Consider the following 23,340-nt stretch of genomic DNA (forward strand, 5'->3'; position numbering starts at 1 on the left):
GTTAAGTTAAAAGTCTCGCAAGGCAGGCCCCTGCATAGATATACCCAAAATACCAGCAGAAACAGCCTTGCAAAGCACATAGCAATCCCACGGCATCCTGATCAAACCAGAAAGGGAACGCACATATGAACATTTTTTATTCTTCGAATTATAAGATACTCTGAACCTCAAAAAATAAGAGTGCAAGTTTGGATCAAGTTCTTATTGCTCCTGATCCTGCTCTCCCGACTTTTTAATTAAAATCTGATGCTTGTTAGAGTGAAATGTCTTTTATTTAAAAGCATATCAGCTTCCAAACCCTACAGTCAATCCACACTCAGCACTTCCACTTGTCTTCCACATGGACTCTCTCACTGCGACGCAATCATAGGTATTATCAGGGTATTACAAACAAGTGAAATCACCTATGAACTAGATATTTGACAATGTCCTTTGCAAATTCCTGCCCCTGAATGTCAGGAGTATGAAGCATTATGTCTCCAGACAACACCAGTTTATCGGAGAGCAAGCAAACATCTCGGTCACGCTCTTCTGGTGAGTAAGTGCACATTGCTCAACAAACACGCATACTACTTAGCATACCTTACCTGGAAAGAGGCTTTATTGAACATAGCTGTAAAATTATCTCTTCAGTTGAAGTACTGAATTTGCACAAACATTTTTCTACAGAATAAAAAAAATCAAGCCTTGTAATCGTTTTACTGCATCTTGTTGTGCTTTTTATATTAATATTTGCAAATGTTATACTTTTTTTTTTTAATATTTATATCCCAATTACTTGCATATCAGTTTTTAATCCTAGGGTGTTGAAAGAACATATAATAATAATAATAATAATTATAATAATAATAATACTCTTCTTTAGACAAAAGTCTTTCTTTTTTTTTCTTTTTAAATGAAGTTAAAAGCTGACATAATTTAAGGAAAAAGGTTTTCAAATTTTCATAACCAAGTGTGTAAGGGAAATTTACAATGCATTGGAAAACTGGCTGGTTAAAGGTATGGCATGTACTCAGGTAGCTCAAAATCATTTTTACAGGTTTTATTTTTTTGTAAAAGTGTTTTCTTTTTTTTTTTAATTTTGCTAAAATAATAAAATAATATTTCACAATCTGCACAGAGTCTGACTAAAGGGCAGAGGCATTGTACCCTTGGTGTTTGGAATAAAGCCAGATTTTGCCGGCCCTCTTTTGCTGTAGAGTGGTTTTTGTTTTGTTTTTTTTTTTGTTGGTTTTGTTTTCTTCTTTTGGATTTTTTTTAATATATATATGCACTGCAGTTACACACACACACCTTCTCTTCTCTCTAAAGCTAGGGCCAATTTCATTTCAAATGGAGGTTAGACGAAGAAAATCACTTTTGTGTTTTACCACCTTCTGCGCTAAGTATATCTGAACAACCTTTTGCTCTGGTTGACCCACTTGATAACCTGGGGGGGTGGAAAAAGTGTTGCTCCCATTCTCTGGACCAATAGAAGCTATTTTCTAATGGATAATAAGCTGAAAGGCCATGGCTGTCTGGAAGGTTAAACAACAAACATCTCATCCAAAAGGGCTTACGCAGCAACCGAGGTCCATCCTTCTCCAGAAGCGGCTTTGCTTTCTTGCCTGCAGCTTGCACTCTTAGGCTCGGTAGTTTGTTTTAGAAAATAGTTTGGACAAACCACATTTTAGCAGTGCAAGCTTCTGTGTTGAAATTATTAGCGTTATTTTGTTTTATAATCAGGCTTGTTTCATTGAAGGCACTTGGTTTCCATGGCAATTTATAAAAGATGGTGGTTTGGTTTCTTCACTTCATTAGAACAGATGACTTAGTTGGGGGGGAGGGGGGGGGGGTGGTCAAGTGGCCGCAAGCAAACTCCGATAAGCCTGTGTAATATGTAAGCCCAGGTGGCACATCCTGGCTAGTAATGCATGCAAAAGGAGACGGCATACAGTTATCTAGCATAGCCATGAGAAAATGAAACATAAACATCTTAAACAGCTTTGATTTAGGGTTATTCTCTAGGGGAGGTGACAGCCAAAGGCGAAAGGGCCTACGTTTATTGAACTCTATACTAAAAACCTTCTCGAAGGGAAAATATACGCCAGCTCTTCACGTACCCTGTTTACAGTAAGGTGTTTCTCTCTTTCTCTCTCTATTTCTCTCTCCTTTTTTTTTTTTGGCAGGCCATTAGGTTTCCATGGTAACAAGCAAACTATTCATTTGAAACAAAACCAGCCATGACTTTGTGCTTTGACAAGGATTTCTATAGCTCTTTTTTCAGAGTTCAACCAGATGATGCTGTATTCTTACTGACCACAAAAGCACCTGCAGCTCTCCTCTTTACTCAGGCCAGATCACTTTTTTTTTCACGCGTGGTTCGTAGCGAGTTATGCTCCCAGGATGCCTTTTATCCCCAGTGCTTTTTATTTTTTTTTAAACTTTTATTTTTTTTTTTAAACGTTTGAGTCAGTCAGTGGAGGAATCTTTGGTAGTTTGTTTTTAAATGTCCATTTTACAAAGACTCTTTCTTCATGCCAGTGCCTGGTGAATCTTTTGTAGCCTCTGCCAGAATAAGGTCACCTCTGATGACTTAAGACAGACAGGAGGAGGAGAACTGGGAAAAGCCATATATGTGCTAACGTCCCAAAAGCACCTGATCGGGAATCTACAAAAGGGGGAAAAGAGCAGAATTAGGAAGTGTCCCAATGAGAAAATCAACAGCCGTTTAATGAGCTGCGGATGACTTGACTTGGTGCATCGACGTCACAGAGAGAGAAAGATCTTGCGTGGAAAAAGAGAAGCTGGAAGAAAAGCAATATAATTCCTCTCTCTATACAATAAGGATCATAGTTTCATAGTAGCTAGGGTCAGGAAGGACCTGAACAGATCACCTAACCTGACCCCCTGCCGCGGGAAGGAATGAATGCTGGGTTCACAAGACCCCAGACAGGTGATCGTCCAACCTCCTCTTGAATACACCCAAGGTAGGGGTGAGGACCACCTCCCTCTTATCACTTATTATTGGTGATAAATAAGGGAACAAGGATCCTGCCTTATGCACCGAAGGAGGCAGAGACCTATGGAAAAAAAATCACGTGTAATCACGTAATTGGAGAAGCATCAAAATACACATGCACAATGGAGGAAATCAAAGTTTCTCTGGGCACCTTGCTACAGCCATTTCCTAACTCCTGAGGGCTGAGACCCCTAATATGCTTTAAATGTCTATTTGTGTGCAGTGAATGGATCTCTGTCTTAATCAACTTTTTAAATGTTCAAAATAAAGTCCCGTGTGTCTGCTGTCTGAGGGCCAGGTTCTGATGGGTTTATTTCAGTACGGTTGTAACTTATACCATGGCAAATTCCAGGGATGTATTTGGTAGCCATGTTAGTCTGAGAAGGTCCAGGGATTTCAGAGAGGTTACCACCCAAGGGCTACTCTGTGGGAGAGAGGCCTTCAAAATGCAGCTGGTATTCCAATAGCATACAAATCCCTAAAACTTCCCAAGGTACAAGTCCCATGTGTCTACAGCCATTCTGGAACAAGCCCATCAGAACCTGGTCCTTGGACAGTAGACATGTGGATAGTTCTACTTTCCATACCTCTACCTCTAAGTGTAGTTCCCTGCTCCTTTCCTGCCTGTCTTGCACTTGGTTTCCTTTCTCTTCTGCTCTATTGTTGGAAAGCTTTCTTCATTTACATATCTAGATAGACACAGTTTAGCTCAAAAGGTGGGCCCCAATGCAATCTTTAAGGCTCCCACCCCCCAGCCAGCAGGTCATTTTGCTCTGGTCTCTGTACCTCCAGGTCTGGATTATAACATGGCTCGGGTTTACAGTCCTAGGGAGTAGTGTGAGCATGCAAGACAGCTCTTTGCACTAATGGAGGACCCACTTACTGATGGGCGGCTGGTATGTTTTCATACACTCTCCTTCCACAATTGATACGTCGTCAATAGCAATGTCGCCTTCTATGCCAGGACCTCGGATTCCTTCGAAAATGACCTGCAAAAAATCAAAGAAAATAAATTTCACAAAGTAGGAAATTCATGACAACTGAAACATTTCCTGTGTCCATGTGCCTATGCTAACATGCATACATCTGCTCTGAGGCAGAGACGTACCACTGCATATCCAAATGCTTATAATGTACTTGAGGTGGTCTCACATTTCAACTGGATGCAGGAGATGTACAGGCAACTGAGGCAACAAAGCTGCTGGCTTGTAGCGTTGAGGTACTAATTACTTCCCTCTTCAGACCACTTTCCAAATGTCTCTAGCTGTGTATTGGAACTGGGACAGAAGTGCAATAAACCGATTTAACCTAAATCAGTTTAGTCTGATACTACATCCATCCAGATTTATCTTAAATTGGTTTCAGCCATTTTGAAAGTGGTTTGTGTGCACTGACCTCCTGTTGTGTTACAGACTGGAACTAGTTTCCGATCACTTATACCAGCTTATATGTAATTTCTATCCTTAGCCTTGGGTGGGACAAGAATTTTTCCTGTGCCAAGGGAATGAACCAGGGTGTGGACATTCATTTCCAGCCTGATGACTTGGTAGTAGTGTAAAAATATGGTATTTTGTTCTGCCAGACAGCAAATGCCTAGCACCTTCAGGCTGGCTTTCTGGTTATGAAGAACAAATTAATAAAGAGGGTATGTGGTAACTGCTTTGTTTTATTCACACAACTATATAAATCCTGAAACAGAGGTGGTCAAACAAATACAGTCCATTTTCTTCTTTCATGAGTTCCAGCCTCATGCCAGTGACTGGTTCCCAAGGAGTAACTCTACAACCAAAGAACTGACAACAATTAGAGACCATGAAAGACAAATTCTCCTGCTTTTGGTACAGTTCCTCCTAAAATGAATCTTGCATAACAAAGCTAAAAGTACCACAGTACATCAGACATTTTCCTGCATGCTTAAAAAAAAAAAATGGAAATCTATGTTGCCAGCAGCACCTGGTGACACCTGCAATTATATCATGTTGACCTTGTACAAAGGCCCTGTGGGCCTATATGACAGGTACTGTAGAAATAGGCTGTTTACTGTAGTCTGGCTCCACATAGCAAGGACATGCTGGAGAATGAGCATGCCGTGATGGAAGGAAAGATTGAATCAGCTATACGACAAGGTTAAACATAAGTGTACACTCAGTAGGGAGTCTTGAGGTAACTCACCTTATCCTAATGAAGAAAAGGGTCTAAACATGTTTGTTATCATAAACTCTAATCAACTCAGCAAAATAGCTAGGAGGGCAGGGAGAACAGAACTGAAAGAAGAACTGGATGGATACGCATCACATGTGCAAAAGGTGGTAAAGCCATAGGCTTCTTGTGTCAGCAAGGGCAGCACTCTGGAGTTCCTGAAGACCCTAGACTTTGCCTGACCCCCTAGAAGACATGTGTGTGATTTGTCCCCAGTGGTATGGGATGCCCTGTATCTCTCTGGAGAAGCAGCCCTTGAAGCTTATGTACTTCAAGACATGGTGCTTTTAAGAAGAGCCACTATTGAGCACAGGATGGAAATGTGCATCTTGCTGATGGCTCCAGTGCAGGCTGGAAAGTCCATATGGACAAGGCTGGCAATGGCCCACTGGGATTTGGAGAGGTGAAGGGGCCATGTTGAAGCCCTTTCTGGATGGTCAATCCAGCTGTGGACTCTCTTGCACTGAAACAGCTGGCCACAGGCCAGCGACTATTGGGGATTTCCAGGTTCCAAATGGCAATTACTACTCTCATGTTGCTGGCTGAGCCCTGGAGTGATGGGGCCTGGATGATGCAGATCTCAAGTAAGGTTGCCCTACTCATTGCTGCTGGTGGTTGTCCCGGATTGTCAGGAATATCTGCTCCCACCAGTTGCTGCTTGTCTCCTAGGCCTAAGAGTGGGAGATTGGGACACTGCAGAGAGAAGGTGATCTTCTGCATGGTCTCTTATTCCTTCCTCCTCAAGCACGTTGCTCTCAGACTCACAGGAGACATCTTGAAGAAGTAATTTTCCAGTACTAGAGACATAGTGCCTTGCTATGGTATGTAAGAGGGCTTAAAGCATGGCCAGGGAGATGAGGACTCTCTACATGGCTTGATCAAAGGCTGAGAGATGACAGGCATACCTTCTCTGCTTCACTTGAGTGTACAGTGGATGTAAAATTGCCCAATTCCTCCTGCAATGTCACAGGACACACAACTAGAAGTCTAAGATTCACATGTGCAAAAGGCACTGCAGTTCCCACTCAGGTCTTCCTGCAAGCCTCTGGCAACTATGGTCAAAAGGGATGCTAGGATGCCTCCTCACCAGCTGTGGAGCAGTGCAACAGTTTCATGTCCTGGCCCTCTTGGATTCTAGGTCTGTATACCAGGAAGGTGACGGGACAGGAAAGAAGAGAACAGCTTTGTGTGGTTTGTAGAGACTAAAAAACGTATTGCTTCAGCTGGAGTAGAAAATTATCCCTGTTTGGGGATGTCTGGCCTGGAGAAAGGTTAACAATATTATTTGCCATAATGCCTGTTATTAGTGATGGATTACTATTCTACTGTGGAAACAAAGCTATGTTTGTTCCCTTCCCAACAATGCTGCAATTCCAGAACTGCTGTACTGTTGGTTTAATTAGGTTTGCAGAAGAGTGGACCTAGCCAGTGTTGCAGAAAATGTATTCAATAGCAAACTTCAAAGCCTTTCTATAGAGACGAACAGAATTATGCAATGAATATATTTTGCGAGCAGTATCATTCAAACGGTTATACTTTTTTTTTGTTCCATTGAAATGCTTTTGGTTAACTGAGGTGACAAGTTTTCACTTTAATCTGCTACAATATATGCATGAAATTCAATTAACTTTAAATGAGCACGCTGTAGTATTAACAGAGAAGTTAACTCATAGGACTAGAGTCAGAAAAAAAGTTGAATTATTTTTGGAGTAATATATCTCAACTACACGTCATAATGGTCTAAGTACATTAGAGATGGGTCAGAAATGTGCCATCACATCCTGCTGCCAGTGATTTTGTTTGGATGCAGGTTCACGCCAATTTAAATCCTTCTGGCAGCTTCCAACTTGTTTAAAACATAAATAAAAGAAATAAAAGATATATGTGTTTTCATTTCTACGTAGGAGAACTTTTACAATCTCGGCTGTCTCCTACGCCTGATGAAGGGTGAATGTGCCTGAAAGCTTGCAAATCAATAAAATAATTTGTTTGCAAATATCTGCTTGGTTTAATAAAAGATATCATCTCTTTCACAAGGTTTGATTCCTTTTGCCTCTAGACCAATATGGCTACAATCTGGATTTCCAACTTTACTTATTTATTTATTTAATGTTTTGTTCATTGATACAGTTCATTCAGCTTTAATGAGTAAAATGCATGATAAATGACCAGCAAGCCCTCATCTCACGGTGGAAATTTTTGGTGCATCTTGTGATAGGTGCTCAAACTCAAACTTGCCTGGGTCAAACTGCATGACTTGTATTCAAAGGTTACAGTGGGTCAGCACCTACAAGGGACATTATTCTGTACAGAAGATACTACTGTCTTCATCACACTTGATTGTGTTGGCATGACCTTTCTCATGACATGGTGCTGGGGCTGGATCTGGGTTGCAGGCAGGGGGTTGAGCGCCCCTGCTCTAAGATTTTGACACTATAGCAGTTAGCTGGCAGGGTTTTGGAATATATTTAAAACCTGACTGGACTGCCTTAGAGTCTCTCGGCAAATTCCATACTTATATTGCTAAAAGAACTTGAAAGCAGCACATTTTGTAGTGGATGATTCCATTGTTACGGTGCGATGCTGTAGGTTAATTACTGCAACAAGGTAGATATTAGTGCAACGGGGAACAGTAATTGGGAAAACAGTGAGGTTTTCCACATTTCAGTCCATTGTCTGAAAACAATGTTCCCAGTAATTACTTTCTCATTACATTTTTCCACTCCACCTCTGATAATGGAAAGTATTCATCTTAAAAGCAAAGTATCTTCTGCTCTTTCCCAAAGTACAGCTTGCCCTCCCACCCCTTGGCAAACGGCACAGAACCGATCAACTGAGTTTAAAGTCAAAACTCTCCTACTAATGAAACACACAACTTCCAGACACAAAGAATGCTATAGAAATACAATGGGTAGCGTTTAATTAAAATCTGCTTTTGGCAGTAAACTACCTAGGTTTCAAAGACAGTTTGCTAATAGCCAGGTTGGCTGCAAGCTCAAAACAAATCATAGCAGATGAGTACTGGCAATGCATGAAGCACAGTGTAGCATGCAGTTTACAGTTATCTGCACGATGCACCAGATAATCACAATCTCCTATCAGTCTCTAGCAAAAGCTATTATTTGTGCCCCTGCGATTTTATACAGCTGTTCTTAAAAACACCACATTTGGCTGAAGAATAGGAGCACTTACAAATCTACCAACAGCTACTCTACTCTCCAAACAAGAACAATGGAAATTATTCCTACCCAGAGAGTCTCTAAGGAAGTTTAGCATGTCTTTTCAACATGGTTTTCAACTAAGTATCATGCCAGGCCTATCTTCCTGGAGTCCCTTCTGGTTAGATGTAGAAATGATCCCAATTAAACCCCCCAAATCCAAACAGGCACAAACTGTGGGAAGATTTGAATGCAGATCTCAGCGTTGATTCTCAAACAATCTCAAGCAGGAAGCAATGATGCAGTTCACCCCACCTTTCCTTCCAGGTTGTTTTTGAGCTCCAAATAACCACCACACCAGGCTGTAGGAACTGCTGCTGACATGTTCCTCAGGTCTAAAATGAAGAGGGTCTCAGTCTGTTTCTTGTAGCTGCAAATCCGGCTAGCTGACGGCAATATCCTAAGGGATACCCAGCATGGGCTTGTTGTGGGTAGGTCTTGCTTAACCAATCTCATTTCCTTTTACAACCAGGTGACCTATCACCTGGACATGGGGGAAGAGATTGATGTCATATATCTTGACTTCAAAAAAGCCTTTGATCTGGTATCCCATGATCACCTCTTGGCAAAACTGGCTAACTGCGGCCTTGACTTCACCATGATCCTCTGGCTGGGGAATTGGCTCTGCGGCAGGACCCAGAGGGTGGTGGTTGATGGGAGTCAATCACTGTTGTGCGCTGTGACCAGTGGGGTCCCTCAAGGCTCTGTCCTGGGGCCTTTACTTTTTAACATCTTCATCAATGGACATTGGTGTCAGAAGCGGGCTGGCCAAATTTGCCGATTACACCAAACTTTGTTGTAAAGCATCCACACCTGAGGACAGGAGGGTGATCCAGGCAGATCTTGACAGGCTCAGGAAATAGGCAGAAGAGAACCTGATGGTGTTTAACACCGAAAAATGCAAGGTTCTCCACCTTGGGAGAAAAAACCTGCAGCATCCTTATAGGCTCGGCAGTGCTACGCTGGCTAGCACGATGGAAGAAAAGGACTTGGGGGTCATGATTGACCATAAAATGAACATGAGCCTGCAATGCGATGCTGCAGCTAGTAAAGTGAGCAAAACGCTGGCTTGCATCCATAGATGCTTCTCAAGCAAATCCTGGGACGTCATTCTCCCCCTGTACTCGGCCTTGGTGAGGCCTCAGCTGGAGCACTGCATCCAGTTTTGGGCTCCACAATTCAAAAAGGATGTGGAGAAGTTTGAGAGAGTCCAGAGGAGAGCCACGTGTATGACCAGAGGTCAGGGAAGCAGACCTTACGATGAGAGGCTGAGAGCCATGGAGCTCTTTAGCCTGAAAAAGCGCAGGCTCAGGGGTGATCTGGTGGCCACCTATAAGTTTATCAGGGGTGACCACCAGTATCTGGGGGAACGTTTGTTCACCAGAGCGCCCCAAGGGATGACAAGGTTGAATGGTCACAAACTCCACCGCGGCCAATTCAGGCTGGACATAAGGAAGAACTTCTTCACTGTCCGAGCCCCCAAGGTTTGGAATAGACTGCCGCCGGAGGTGGTTAAAGCACCTACTTTGAATGCCTTCAAGACACTTTTGGATGTTTATCTTACTGGCATCCTATGACCCCAGCTGACTTACTGCCCCTGGGCAGGGGGCTGGATGCAATGATCCTCCGGGGTCCCTTCCAGCCCTAATGTCTATGAAATCTATGAAATCAAAGTGATAACAAAGCACTCGTATAGCCAGCATTTCTCTTGGTGGTCTCAACAGAGAAGACAAGGACAGATAGGAATGGAAATGGACTTAAATGCATACCTGTAGAGAAGACCTACCTACTTCAGGCTGAGGTACAAGCCTAGAGATGTTTCCATTTTCAACACCTGCTCTGTGGGACTTCACTTCACTCCCCAGAGCTGGAGATAGCTTTTCACAAACTGTCAGTCTTTCCCAGGCACCAAAATTCATTGAGCTTTGTACACGGGTGTGCTATTTTATTTACATACAGGCAGATCAATCCCTTAATGCAGAGGTCAGTAACCTTTTAGGGGCAGCACCCAAAATAACTTCCACTGCTAACTTCCACTGCTTAATTGTCACCAGTTTAGTGGTGCTCCAGCCATTCAGCAGTGACAATGGCCAGTGATCCAGCCAGTGCTTCCCATGCCACTAAACTGCCTTTGCCATCTTGGCTCCATGAGCAAGAATTGGCCCATGGGCTGTAGGTTGCCAACTCCTGCCTTAATGTAACAGGCCCTTTCTTCTGGAAGAATTACACTAATAACACTCACTAGTTTGAATTAAGTCATGGTTGAATTTTAGAAACCCTGGTTAGATGCTGACAAGATGGAATTTAGCTTCCTATTGGATAAACCCCAAAGCAATAAATAGCATCTGGCACAGGTAATCTAAGGCCACAGAAAGTCATGGGAAAACAGATGCAAGGATTAACTAGTGTCTATAGTAAAAGTCTGCAGATTGTGGCATTCTCAGTGGTTATAGTCCTTAACACCCTTTCAGCAATGCAGAGCAGAGGGTAAAGCCTGGATGATTTCACTGGGCTTCCAAGAGAGTGACAAGTAATTCTTTCTGCAGGAACTGATACTCTGAAGCATCACTGATGTTCAAGGAGATGGCTACCATGGTTTCTGAAGGAAATACCATTATCTGCACAAATATCAGCAGGGAAATGTTTTTTTTTAAATTTATGTGCAAGGATCTTGGTGCATGTAAAGAAGGGGGAGGGGCTTCAAGGTATACAAATGGCAAGGGCATCACATAATTACAACTGGGCAGAAGAGCTATTTTCACCTCCCTCTAGAAAACATTGACTTTTTATCAAAAAGGGAAGGTCATAAAACCAAACTTCTTCAGCTAAAAGTTTGGGGGATAGGGGGCAATTGCTGTTGGGGATTTTCTGATGAAATATTTTTCAAGGAAAACTGGCTCTTTCAGTGAAAAGTAATGGTTAGTGGAACACTGCAGCTTTTCCCAAAATCTTCCCTCATACCTTAAAACATACAATGAGTTGGAGATGTTTTCTCTGGCATCACTAAAACAATAGTGGTGAATACCAGGAAGGATACTGAATAGGGAACATATTACTCTAGAGATATCCAGTTCAGTGCTCTGCCTCCTATAGTATCCACCTCTGCCACTGTTGGAAACAGGATATTGGGCTATATGGACCATAGGTCTGACCCAGACTGGCACTTCTTACATTCTTATGAGACAGAAATGAAACAAGAACAATTTTTAATCTATTTGAAGAAGCCACACATATGAATGGTGTCAGTTTGAGCCAGCATCTTTAAAGTTGCTGGTCTATTAATATACACTTATGGTCTTATGCAAACTCTTGTATAAGCAGTTTAATTTTCAGTGGTTCTGAGCACTCAGTGGGCATGTCTACACGAGACACTTTAATGAGCATTAGCATAAATGCTCATTACATACATATGTTTACATGTGCAGGACCTTAATGAACATTACACATGGCAAAATTAGGCTAATCAAACCTAAATTTGATACCTGAAAATGCAAGCATCAAATTTAGGTGGGATTAGTTAAAGCATATTAATGCACATGTAGACGCAACCTGGCACTATAGACGCAACCTGGCACTAACTTTAGTGCCAGGTATGCCTTTCCATTAAGGGGACATGGCACTAACTTTAGTGCCAAGTCCCTGCACGTGTAGACACCTGCCTGTAACAGGGAACCCTAACCCTGTTACTAGAAAGCAGGGGGTGCCCTTTAAGGCCAGGGTTTTCAGAGAGCAGCCTGCCAGCAAAGCATAGGTTAGAGGGTCGCCCTGCAGGCTTGTCAGCTCACTGGGGGCTGTCACATGACTGTTGTGTGCAAGAGTTCAGGCCAGAGCTATACAAGTCCTGGGCTAAGCTAGCCAGAGGATAGCCAGCCCAGGCTGTGGCAGAGTGCGGGCTCCTGAATGCCCTGGGAAACTGGAAACCAGCTCTGTAGGCCAGGGCACCAGACAGAGTGACTCAGAGAGGAAGAGCTACGAGGTAAGCAGGCATGTTGCCTCTATTATATTTTCTCCCTTTTCTTATAGTCTAGGGGCTTAGCATTTATGTTGTAGTTTTAAAACCGGAGGTTTGAGATGAGGCTGTAAGGGGAGGTTCAGAGGCCTCATTAGTGCCCAGAGGGGTGCAACCAGCCAAGGGCCAGAGGGCCCAGTGCTGGAAGGCTGCAGGAGACAGGGTTAGAGGACCTGGCACCAGAGGGCTGCACTCAGGCAGGGGTCAGGGGTCCACTGACCAGAAGAGAGTAAGCAGAACTGGTACCTCAAAGCCAGATCTGACACACTGGGCCTAGGCGAGAAAGACTGGCCAGATCAAAGGGGCATTAGCCAAATAGGTTGAGGCCCCAACAGTTGTGTAAAATCTGCAAGGAATAGGGCACGATGTAAGAGTGGTATGGAGCCGTGCAATTATCCCTTAAGGCAGCAGCTCCTCACCTCTGGGTGTTTTCTGGAGCAAAGACCCAATCTGTGAAGCCCTGCGGCAGCCTTCATTTTGAGAACTGGAAGAGACATCAAGACGTGGCAGTGAGTAAAGAGGAGACTGTTCCCAGAACAAATATTGGAATAAGGGGGACTATGGGGTGCTTCCAGGGGTTTTGACCACTCTGGGAATGGTGCCCTGTTACACTGCCCAAAATGACTTAATGTGCATTAAATTTAGTTGCACTTATTTGCACATGTAGATGCACTTAGTGACAGCATTAGAATTCAGGGATGCTCAGCACCTCTGAAAATCAAGCCCCTAATGTACATGCTCAAGCTCGAGTTTAGATACTTAGTTGTAGGTAGCTGGGTTTGAAAACACTGGCCACGGCAAGGAAAATTCAGACTAAAGATTGACTAAATTGACCACAATAATCCAATCCAAACCACACATTCAGAGGTACAGGAAGGGAGGTGATGCTGCTCCTTGCAGCCTGAACAACGCCTGCTCAGCAAAACTAGACACTAAATTTGATGAGCAGAACATCAGCTGGAGAAATTCAGCGTAGCTCCACTGACTGCACTGGTATCTTCACACTCTGAATCACCATCCAGTGATGCCAATTTGGATTTGGCTAAGGAGCTGGACAGTTCTCCATCCTACTGCACTATGATACTTCTCCCTGCACACTGATACTTCTCCCTGCTTTAAGAGGAAGGAGCCATGTGCAGACACCTCTTTGTGTTCACAAACCTCTGCAAGATACAGCTGCAATTACGGTTAGTTTTAATGTCCATTGAAAAATTCAAACAGAGACCTGCTGCTGCAGAGGTAGCATGTGGGGTATCATTTCTTTGTCATTTTTTAGTTTAATATTATTTAAGCAAACCTATAAACAATTACATGATTTAAAAGGGAAAGTAGCACTACATAAAACTCATCTCAAGCTTTCCCAATCCTTGCTTCTCTTCAACTGAAAGGTTTTCTTATATGATATGTAGATTGGAAAAAGTATAAAGCAAATCTAGGAAGCACTTATACATATGAATTAGCCTATAAAAAGTTTTAATTTCCAAGTCAGAGGGTGCAGTTTTACTGCAGACGAAGATTCACTTCAGTTCACTCCCCTTAAATTTAACTAGGAGGTTTATATGCCTCACCATTTAGACTCTTAAATGGGAAATAAAGTTTTGTTGGAGCAGGAGATGCTAAATGTAATTTAAAGTCCCTACTGTGCTCGTGTGTTTTAGTTATTCAGAGCTTCCTGGCTTTGCATTTGTTTTATGGTCAAACCTTTAGAAACAACAGGATCAAACTTGTGGAGTGATTGAGCAGCCTCAGAACTTGCTAAAGTTGGGAGCCAATATTTCTGTGGATGGCACTTTGTTCATATTTTGGCATAACACTAACAAGAGGAGCTTCATTTTGTCTACCCATCTGTGGCATTGATAAATACACAGAAACATATTTTTAAAATTCTTTTTAAAAGAAATATATCAAGCGTGACATGCATTGATACCAGGACTGGCTCTAGTACTTGACTTTGCTGGAGATGCAGTCCCTGGACTTTCTTATCATGAATGCTCAGACACTGCATTGAGGACTGACTTTCTGAAAATGCAGACAGGCCGATCATTCAGAAAGGAGAAAACAACATGGCAAGTCTCGTTGGCAGTTGGAGTGCTCCAGCCCCCGGAGTCATGGGAGTAGATGAGACTCTCAAATTCCAATTAGGAAAAAAAAAAAATCTAAAATGGACTCAGAAAGAAAGCTCAGAGTTGCTTTCTATAAACATCCCAGAAAATAATTGTCATGATCATGGGGAATAGGTATATACTAGGGCTGTGTGAAGGTTTGGGTGCTGATTTGATTTGGAGGAGATTTGGCCCGATTTGGTGATCGAATCTCCAAATCTGAATCCAATCAGGAGACCAGTAAAAAGGTCTGAATTGATTTGAAGCCTCTGAATTGATTCAGAGAGCTGATTCAGGCAGTCCCTGCTTGCCGCTGCAGGGAGCTGGACCTGGGCTCCGTGCAGGAAAGTAGGGGGCAGGGGAGAGGGGGCTCAGGGTCCCTGCCAGGCCTTATCTCCTGCCTGCTCTCCCAGCCCCCCTCAGCACCCCCCAAACCCCTGCCCACTCTCCCAGCCCCGTCAATGGCTGCCCCACCCAGCCCCAGCACCTCGCTCTTTAAAAAACAAACAAACCCCACAATCACCAGCTGCTGCAGCAGCCATTGAGGCTTCTGGGGGGCTCATGGCAGAGCCCCCCATACAGCACGGAGCAGTGGGGGGCAGTGGAGATTGCTCCCCCACCTGGCAGCAGCTGATGAGTGCGGGGCTTTTTTTTCTTGCTTTTTTTTTAAAGAGCCAGGGCACTAGGGCCAGGCGGGGCAGCCATTGATGAGTATGGGAAGCAGGCAGGGGATGGGTCGTGTCTGATTCACAGATTCAGCTGATTCGGCCAAATTGATTTGGGACAGTGATTTGAATCAAGAAATTGAGTCACTGTCCCGCAAATCGACTGAATCCGAAGCGAATACCAGCTGCTTCGCACAGGCCTAGTATATACTGGCTTCAGGGTTACACCCAAGTCAAAACACTTGACCTACCTCCTGCTCGGTTGCATTCCTCTTCCAGGGGTAGGCTCCCACTACCCTGTTATAAAAAACTTTGCAAGCCTTGAGACCACTCCAGTCTTTCTTCTGTTTGCTGCCACATGCCTCATCCTTCAGTTCTCTGGCATGATCCTTGGACTGGAGGTTTGATGACCCTCCTCATAAGCATTCCCATCATATTCTCCTGGCCTGTGGGTCTCCAACCTGTCCATTGGTCCACCGCTTAGTTTTCTATCCATGGACACACTCCTCTTTGCCCGACCACTGAGTGACTTGGGCTCCTTTCAGAGCTTCAAATGCCATTTCTTTGCCTTATCTCTGCTTCAGCTTTTCCTTCTCTGCCCTGCTCCACTGATGCCTCAACCTGCCTGTCATTAACTCAAATGAACTGGAGAAAACCCAGTTTGCCTTTCCTCCTGAACCTTGTACTCCACCTTTCCACCCACTGCCTAGGCCAAACTCTTTCACGTCTGACTCTGCTTTGGTTCCTCCTATATTCACGCTGCAACCAAATACTTTCAGTCCTTCCTCTATCATCACTGGCCCCTCATTCCCTTCTTTCCTACTGCTAAAACTGTGGTGTGTGCCTCAGCAAACACTCATGACTGGTCCCAAAATGATTCCCTCCTTGTTTCCCCCAACACTTGCTTCTAAAGTTCAGATGCCGGCTCAAGTTCCTCTCCTTCTGCTCATCCCATGAATCTTCCTACCTCTTTCTTGACTCTCACTCTCTTTTTTACCATGTTCAAACTCCTAAGGATTAATCTGGTTCTACTGGAGTCAAGGGCAAGACTCCCATTAGGGCTGGATTTCACCCCGGCACTGAACTCTGTGCTCTGGGTTACACCCTGTGATACACCTTGTCCTCTGTGTATCACAGCACTCCTTTCCCATCCCTGACCTCATTCTTTGCTCTTCCCTCGGCTCCTGGCTTGCTACCTCTTCCCTATATTTCTCCCGTTGATTCCTTCTGTGCTTCCATGCTGCCCTGTCAGACTTGGAGTGATGCGCACCAAACATCTTCCCTTCCCTTACTGCTTTCACTCATGAGAAGGAAGACGAATGGTTCAGATCTGCCATCATTTCCATACTTTCAGGGGACCCTTAAAATGACCCTGCTTGCCAAGGGTATTGTGCCTGGCAGGGTGATGTTTTAATGGAAACCTGCTGTTATAAATGCCAGGCCTGGGAGATGAATATATAAAAATAGCACCCCATTGCATCGATGGAGAGTGAGGTTGTGCTCAGAAAAGTGTATACATATACATAACAGGGTCATTTTCAGGATCCCTTGAAAGTATGGAAATGACAGGTGATCCAGATCATTCATCTTCAGTACACCTCATACTATTTATATAATATAAGCTTTTGTGAGCCCAAGATCATTCCGCATAGATATGATGGGGTGCTATTTTTATATATTCATCTCCCAGGCCTGACATAGATCAATAGATCGATCGATCGATCTCTGTCTATCTATATACATGCATAAACAAACACACACATATAAATCTAAGATATCTATCTATCTATCTATCTATCTATCTATCTATCTATCTATCTATCTATCTATCTATCTATCTATCCATCCTACCAGTGACCGGACGAGGAAGATGGCAGGAGAACTGCATCCGAGAGACCAACTGGCGGCTTCGGCAGTGGTGTCTCGAGGCAGGCTTCGGCTTCCTGGACAATGACCCGCACATCACGACGAGGGACATGCTCAGCTGGGATGGGCTTCACCTGTCCCCCAAAGGTAAGCGTGTGTTTTCTTCTAGGTTGGCGGATCTCCTCCGGCAGGCTTTAAACTAGGCTCGTCGGGGGGAGGGGAGTACGAGGGCAGGGGAAGCTGTGGACCACCAAACCATGTGGCACCCACAAGGACAGCCCAGCCTGAAGAAGGAGAACATTGGGAACCTGAAAGCCATGGGGAGGCCAGCACATCAGAACAGGTAAGGAACAAGAAGGTAAGAAACAATGGGCCCCATGGGACTGGGAGCGGGGGGGCAGCAAAGGCACCAGTCGCAGGGATCAAGTGCCTATATACTAATGCTAGGAGCATGGGGAACAAGCAGGATGAACTAGCGCTCCTGCTTGCACTAAACACCTATGACTTAGTGGGGCTAACAGAGACCTGGTGGGATTCATCCCATGACTGGGCGGTACATATTGAGGGCTATAGATTGTACAGAAAGGACAGGTCGGGGAAGAAAGGGGGGGGGGTTGCACTTTATGTCAGTGAGCAATATACATCAACCCTCATCAAGACAGAATCCGAGGCTGAGGAAGTAGAAGGATTGTGGGTTAGGCTACATGGGGGGCAAGGAGAAAGGGATTTGGTGGTAGGGGTCTGCTACAGACCCCCACACCAAGGGGAAGAAATAGATGCGGGGCTCCTGAGACAACTCTCGGAGACCATAAAAGCTAAAGAGGCGGTAGTCATGGGGGACCTAAACTACCCGGACATCTGCTGGGAGACGCAGACAGCAAGGTCCCATCGCTCACGCAGGTTTCTAACTTGTGTACAGGACCTCCACCTGACACAGGAGGTGCATGGTCCCACTAGGGGGAATGCCATACTGGATCTGGTATTGGCAACGGGAGATGACATGATAGGGGACCTCCAAATCGGTAGCTATCTGGGAGACAGTGATCACCTTATAATAGAATTCAACATAAGACGGCGAGTGGGTAAGGTAACTAGTAGGGTGAAAGTGCTAGACTTTAGGAAAGCTGATCTCATTGCACTCAGGCGATTAGTCAAGGAAGCACTGCAGAGTAGGAGTTTTGATGGGATGGGTGCCCAAGAAGGGTGGCTGTGCCTAAAGGAAACGATCCTTTGGGCACAAAGCAAGACGATCCCCGAGCGAGGCAAAAGAGGGAAAGGGGCCAGGAGGCTTCCATGGCTGACCAGAGAAATCCAGGGCAGCCTAAGGGCCAAAAGGGGAGCACATAAAAAGTGGAAAAAGGGTGAGATCACTAAAGATGAATATACCTCCTCTGCTCGTGCTTGTAGGGAGGCAGTTAGGCGGGCCAAAGCTACCATGGAGCTGAGGATGGCAACCCAAGTAAAGGACAACAAGAAATTGTTTTTTAGATATATTGGGAGTAAAAGGAAGGCCCAGGGAGGAATAGGACCCCTGCTAAATGGGCAGAAGCAATTGGTGACAGATAGAGGGGACAAGGCTGAACTCCTCAACGAGTTCTTTGCCTCAGTGTTCCTAAGCGAGGGGCACGACAAGGCTCTCACTGGGGTTGTAGAGAGGCAGCAGCAAGGCGACAGACTTCCATGCGTAGATCCTGAGGTGGTGCAGAGTCATTTGGAAGAACTGGATGCCTTTAAGTCGGCAGGCCCGGATGGGCTCCATCCGAGGGTGCTGAAGGCACTGGCCGACGTCATTGCAGAGCCACTGGCGGGAATATTCGAATGCTCGTGGCGCACGGGCCAAGTCCTGGAGGACTGGAAAAGGGCTAACGTGGTCCCCATTTTCAAAAAGGGGAGGAAGGAGGACCCGGGCAACTATAGGCCAGTCAGTCTCACCTCCATCCTTGGTAAAGTATTTGAAAAAATTATCAAGGCTCACATTTGTGAGAGCCCGGCAGGGCAAATTATGCTGAGGGGAAACCAGCATGGGTTTGTGGCGGGCAGATCGTGCCTGACCAACCTAGTCTCTTTCTATGACCAGGTTACGAAACGCCTGGACACAGGAGGAGGGGTGGATGTCGTATACCTGGACTTCAGGAAGGCCTTCGATACGGTATCCCACCCCATACTGGTGAACAAATTAAGAGGCTGTGATGTGGATGACTGCACAGTCCGGTGGGTGGCAAATTGGCTAGAGGGTCGCACCCAAAGAGTCGTGGTAGATGGGTCGGTCTCGACCTGGAAGGGTGTGGGCAGTGGGGTCCCGCAGGGCTCGGTCCTTGGACCGATACTCTTTAATGTCTTCATCAGCGACTTGGACATGGGAGTGAAATGTACTCTGTCCAAGTTTGCAGATGACACAAAGCTATGGGGAGAAGTGGACACGCCGGAGGGCAGGGAACAGCTGCAGGCAGACCTGGATAGGTTGGACAAGTGGGCAGAAAACAACAGGATGCAGTTCAACAAGGAGAAATGCAAAGTGCTGCACCTAGGGAGGAAAAATGTCCAGCACACCTACAGCCTAGGGAATGACCTGCTGGGTGGCACAGAGGTGGAAAGGGATCTTGGAGTCCTAGTGGACTCCAAGATGAACATGAGCCGGCAGTGTGACGAAGCCATCAGAAAAGCCAATGGCACTTTATCGTGCATCAGCAGATGCATGACGAATAGGTCCAAGGAGGTGATACTTCCCCTCTATCGGGCATTGGTCAGACCGCAGTTGGAGTACTGCGTGCAATTCTGGGCGCCGCACTTCAAGAAGGATGCGGATAACCTGGAGAGGGTACAGCGAAGGGCAACTCGTATGGTCAAGGGCCTGCAGACCAAGCCCTACGAGGAGAGACTAGAGAAACTGGACCTTTTCAGCCTCCACAAGAGAAGGTTGAGAGGCGACCTTGTGGCTGCCTATAAGTTCATCACGGGGGCACAGAAGGGAATTGGTGAGGATTTATTCACCAAGGCGCCCCCGGGGGTTACAAGAAACAATGGCCACAAGCTAGCAGAGAGCAGATTTAGATTGGACATTAGGAAGAACTTCTTCACAGTTCGAGTGGCCAAGGTCTGGAACGGGCTCCCAAGGGAGGTGGTGCTCTCCCCTACCCTGGGGGTCTTCAAAAGGAGGTTAGACGAGTATCTAGCTGGGGTCATTTAGACCCAGCACTCTTTCCTGCTTATGCAGGGGGTCGGACTTGATGATCTATTGAGGTCCCTTCCGACCCTAACATCTATCTATCTATCTATCTATCTATCTATCTATCTATCTATCTATCTATCTATCTATCTATCTATCTATCTATCTAATGATAGGTCTCAGAATTAGTCTACAAGGTTCAATTCTACCATGCATGTTGCCTGCCTAGGATATTGCCAGCTTAAAGCTACAAAGTAGCAGTTCTCCTTAGTTCATTGGTTGCTAACATCTCGCTGCAGGAATCAGGATCCCGGAGTTAGGCCTGTAAAACTATAGGCTTCCAGAAGTTTCAAGATCCAATCAACTGCAAACTTTGTGAAAAACTGCAGCAGGTTGTGTCATCCTAATGAATACAGTATGCAGCTTTGCAAAGTCAGGAATTTTGTACAGGGAATACTGTTTTTTTATCATCTAATTGCCGGCAAAAATTCAGAGATATATTTTTTTCTTTTTTTTTGTGGTGTGGAGAAAGCTTTTTTTTTTTCTTGTGAGATCTTTGACTGTGTATATTACTCCTTGGTCCCCAGATAAATTCCACATGAAGAAAAACCTCTATTCAAGTCCTTCAATTGAAAAAAAAGCCCAACCAAACAACCTTTTACATAAACTGATAGCATCTCCCCAGCTGATGGCAGGTTGATTTTTCTGCAAATGGCTAGCATTTTGTCCTTAAAACAGGCATTGTTAAGCTAGGTGATTCATACCTATTTGCAAAAGGGAAAGCTATTATCTTCCAGTAAAGCAGCTTTTAGAGCTGAAAAAAGGTGCAAACACCTATGTCAAAACAGGCAGAGCAAGTGCAAGAAAGCTGCTTGCTCGGTTTCCCCATCAGGGACGCTCTGTTTCAGATGGGTGCATGGACTATTGAAAATGCTCCTTTGTGGAAACCCATCAGATGCACCAGCCAATGGCTTCTTACCTGAAATGAAGTGGTTGGGTGTATGTTAAGACGGGCCTGATTCCAGTGCTGCCCCTTATTCCCACTTAAGGACCATAATGGGTTTTCTATTGTCGTCTGACCCTTTAGCCGCAGGTAAACATTCAAGCTTCCTTAAAAAACAAAACAAGACAAAAAAGGAATGGCATTAATTGGCTTGGTTCTTTGGTGCAGTTACATTAATAATGGCTGAACAACCAGAACTGGGTGGAACAAGAGGCTCTTTCCTACCTCGGTCCCTTGTACGCTATGATAAAGCACACTCATCGCTTTCCCGGGTAATAGGTTAGCATGTAGCTCTGATCACTCTCCATTTGGCCTGGTGGGCCCCTGGCTTCCGGCACCTGAGGCTAGCTGCTTACCACCTCTTCAAAAGGGTTGGACTCTTTCAACCTGCCCGAATCAAAGATCACTGCATCTGCCAGGGAGTACCTGGGATAAATTTTACAATCTTTGCACTCTCCTATGCCTGAGAGAGAGCGTGTGCCCAAAAGCTTGCAAATAAAGAACTTTTTTTGCAACTATTTAATAAAAGATGTCACCTTCACCAAGAATTCTGATTGAAAATGAAGTAAATGGTCCAGGATGCATTGTTCACAGGGCACAGGCAGGGGATGACAGGCTAGGAATTGCCACAGCAGCAGGGTCTGCAACAGAGCAGGCTTCCCCAGAGAAGAAAGGAAGCCAGGGATTTCAGCAGGGCCGTCTCATCTGGGTGCAGGCAAGGCAGCTCTGATCCCGTCATCCAGTCAGCGATAGGCAGTGCTAACTAGTTCTTAGACCTCAATGGCAGAGCCTATCCCGTTCGTTCTCGAACAGGGTGATCCCAGTCCCTGGTAATCTGGATCTCCCCTATTTCTTGGGTGTATGGGATGATCTTTCTCCTGTGAGGTAGGGCTTTGTGAGCAGTACGTTGCTTTGTGGATTAAGGTCCAAGATCAAGGGCAGAAGAGGCAATCAGAAGGAAAAGTCAGGAATATAACAGCTCCTGTCCCTACCTGATGGCCAAGTTAACAGTGCCTAGGGAAGCAGGGAGATACAAAGAAAGGGGCTTGGGTAAGCACAGCTCTGCCATGACTTCAATGCCAACATTTTTATGACCTTTGACACCTGCACTGTTTGATCTGCATTTCCCTCACACCAGGCCATGCCTCGAGGGAAAAGGGCTTGGGGCAAATCTGGTTTCCTTAGGTCCTGGGAACAATCAGAGTTTTTGAAGGCCAAACTAATCCTGTGAGTTCAGCAAGTTCTGCTTAATGAAGCATGGAAAAGCCCATTCCCTTGTACTGAGAAGCAATACAAGGTCGTTCTCCTCAGCTGAATGCTATTTCCAAGGCAGATATTCTCCACAACCGGTTACAGCCTGCTCTTGCACCCTCAAACCCCTCTACCGCACCCCTCCCTGGTGTCTGTTTTGCCAGCTCTGCCTTTGGATACGCACGTGAAGCACTTATTGCTCACAGCACCAAGTGAAAAAAAAAAATCACCAGCTTCTGGCAGGATGTGAAAGTTCACAGAGTTTAGGAGCTCTGTTCACAGTTGCTTTTTGTTCCATGCACGGTTTTGCCATGATCCCTGTAGGCTGGAGATGTCCTTTGCAGACCACTCTCTTGATGATGATGATGATAATGTAAGTCTTCATGTTTGCCTTTATTTGAACAAGTTCAAAGCTCTCAAGGACAGGTCGTCACTATGGACAACAAGAGCATTGTCTCTGGGAAGCCCTACAGAAAGCCTTTCTCCCGATGGGCTCATTGTTTTAAATCTTGAGCCCCTACCCAAGCAGAGGGGAATCTTATGGAAGATCACAGAGTCATACAAAATGAGGGTGGGAAGGGACCTCAGGAGCTCACATCTAGTCCAACTCCCTGCTCAAAGAAGGACCAGCCCCAACTAGATCATCCTAGCCAAGCCTTTGTTGTGCCAGGCCTTAAACACCTCCAAGGTTGGATAGTCCACCATATCTCTGGATAACCTGTTCCAGTGCTTCACCACCCTAGATCTGTGAAGTCTAGCTAAGGTCATTCTCCCTCCTGCCCTATTTGCTTCCTTCCTTTTGGTTTTGTCTTTATTTCTCCCCATATCTCCTCTTCTGCACTAGTCCTGGGTGCACAAAT

At 45.1% G+C, this 23,340-nt stretch overlaps 1 protein-coding gene across 3 annotated transcripts in view; it reads right to left on the reverse strand.

Annotated features, from left to right (window-relative positions):
- Positions 1 to 579: 579 nt before the first annotated feature.
- Positions 580 to 23,340, reverse strand: part of MDGA2 (MAM domain containing glycosylphosphatidylinositol anchor 2) — a 692,671-nt gene continuing 669,910 nt past the window's right edge. For all 3 annotated transcript variants that reach the window (XM_019496066.2, XM_014601296.3, XM_059723426.1), the window contains exons 15-17: positions 21,206 to 21,336; positions 3,885 to 3,990; positions 580 to 2,650 (exon numbers count right to left, since the gene is read on the reverse strand). In XM_019496066.2, coding sequence (XP_019351611.1) covers positions 2,562 to 2,650; positions 3,885 to 3,990; positions 21,206 to 21,336 — 326 coding nt within the window. In that variant the 3' untranslated portion in view covers positions 580 to 2,561. The remainder of the gene's footprint in view (positions 2,651 to 3,884; positions 3,991 to 21,205; positions 21,337 to 23,340) is intronic.

The sequence above is a fragment of the Alligator mississippiensis genome, chromosome 2 (genome assembly GCF_030867095.1).
Source record: "Alligator mississippiensis isolate rAllMis1 chromosome 2, rAllMis1, whole genome shotgun sequence".
Classification (NCBI taxonomy): Eukaryota; Metazoa; Chordata; order Crocodylia; family Alligatoridae; genus Alligator; species Alligator mississippiensis.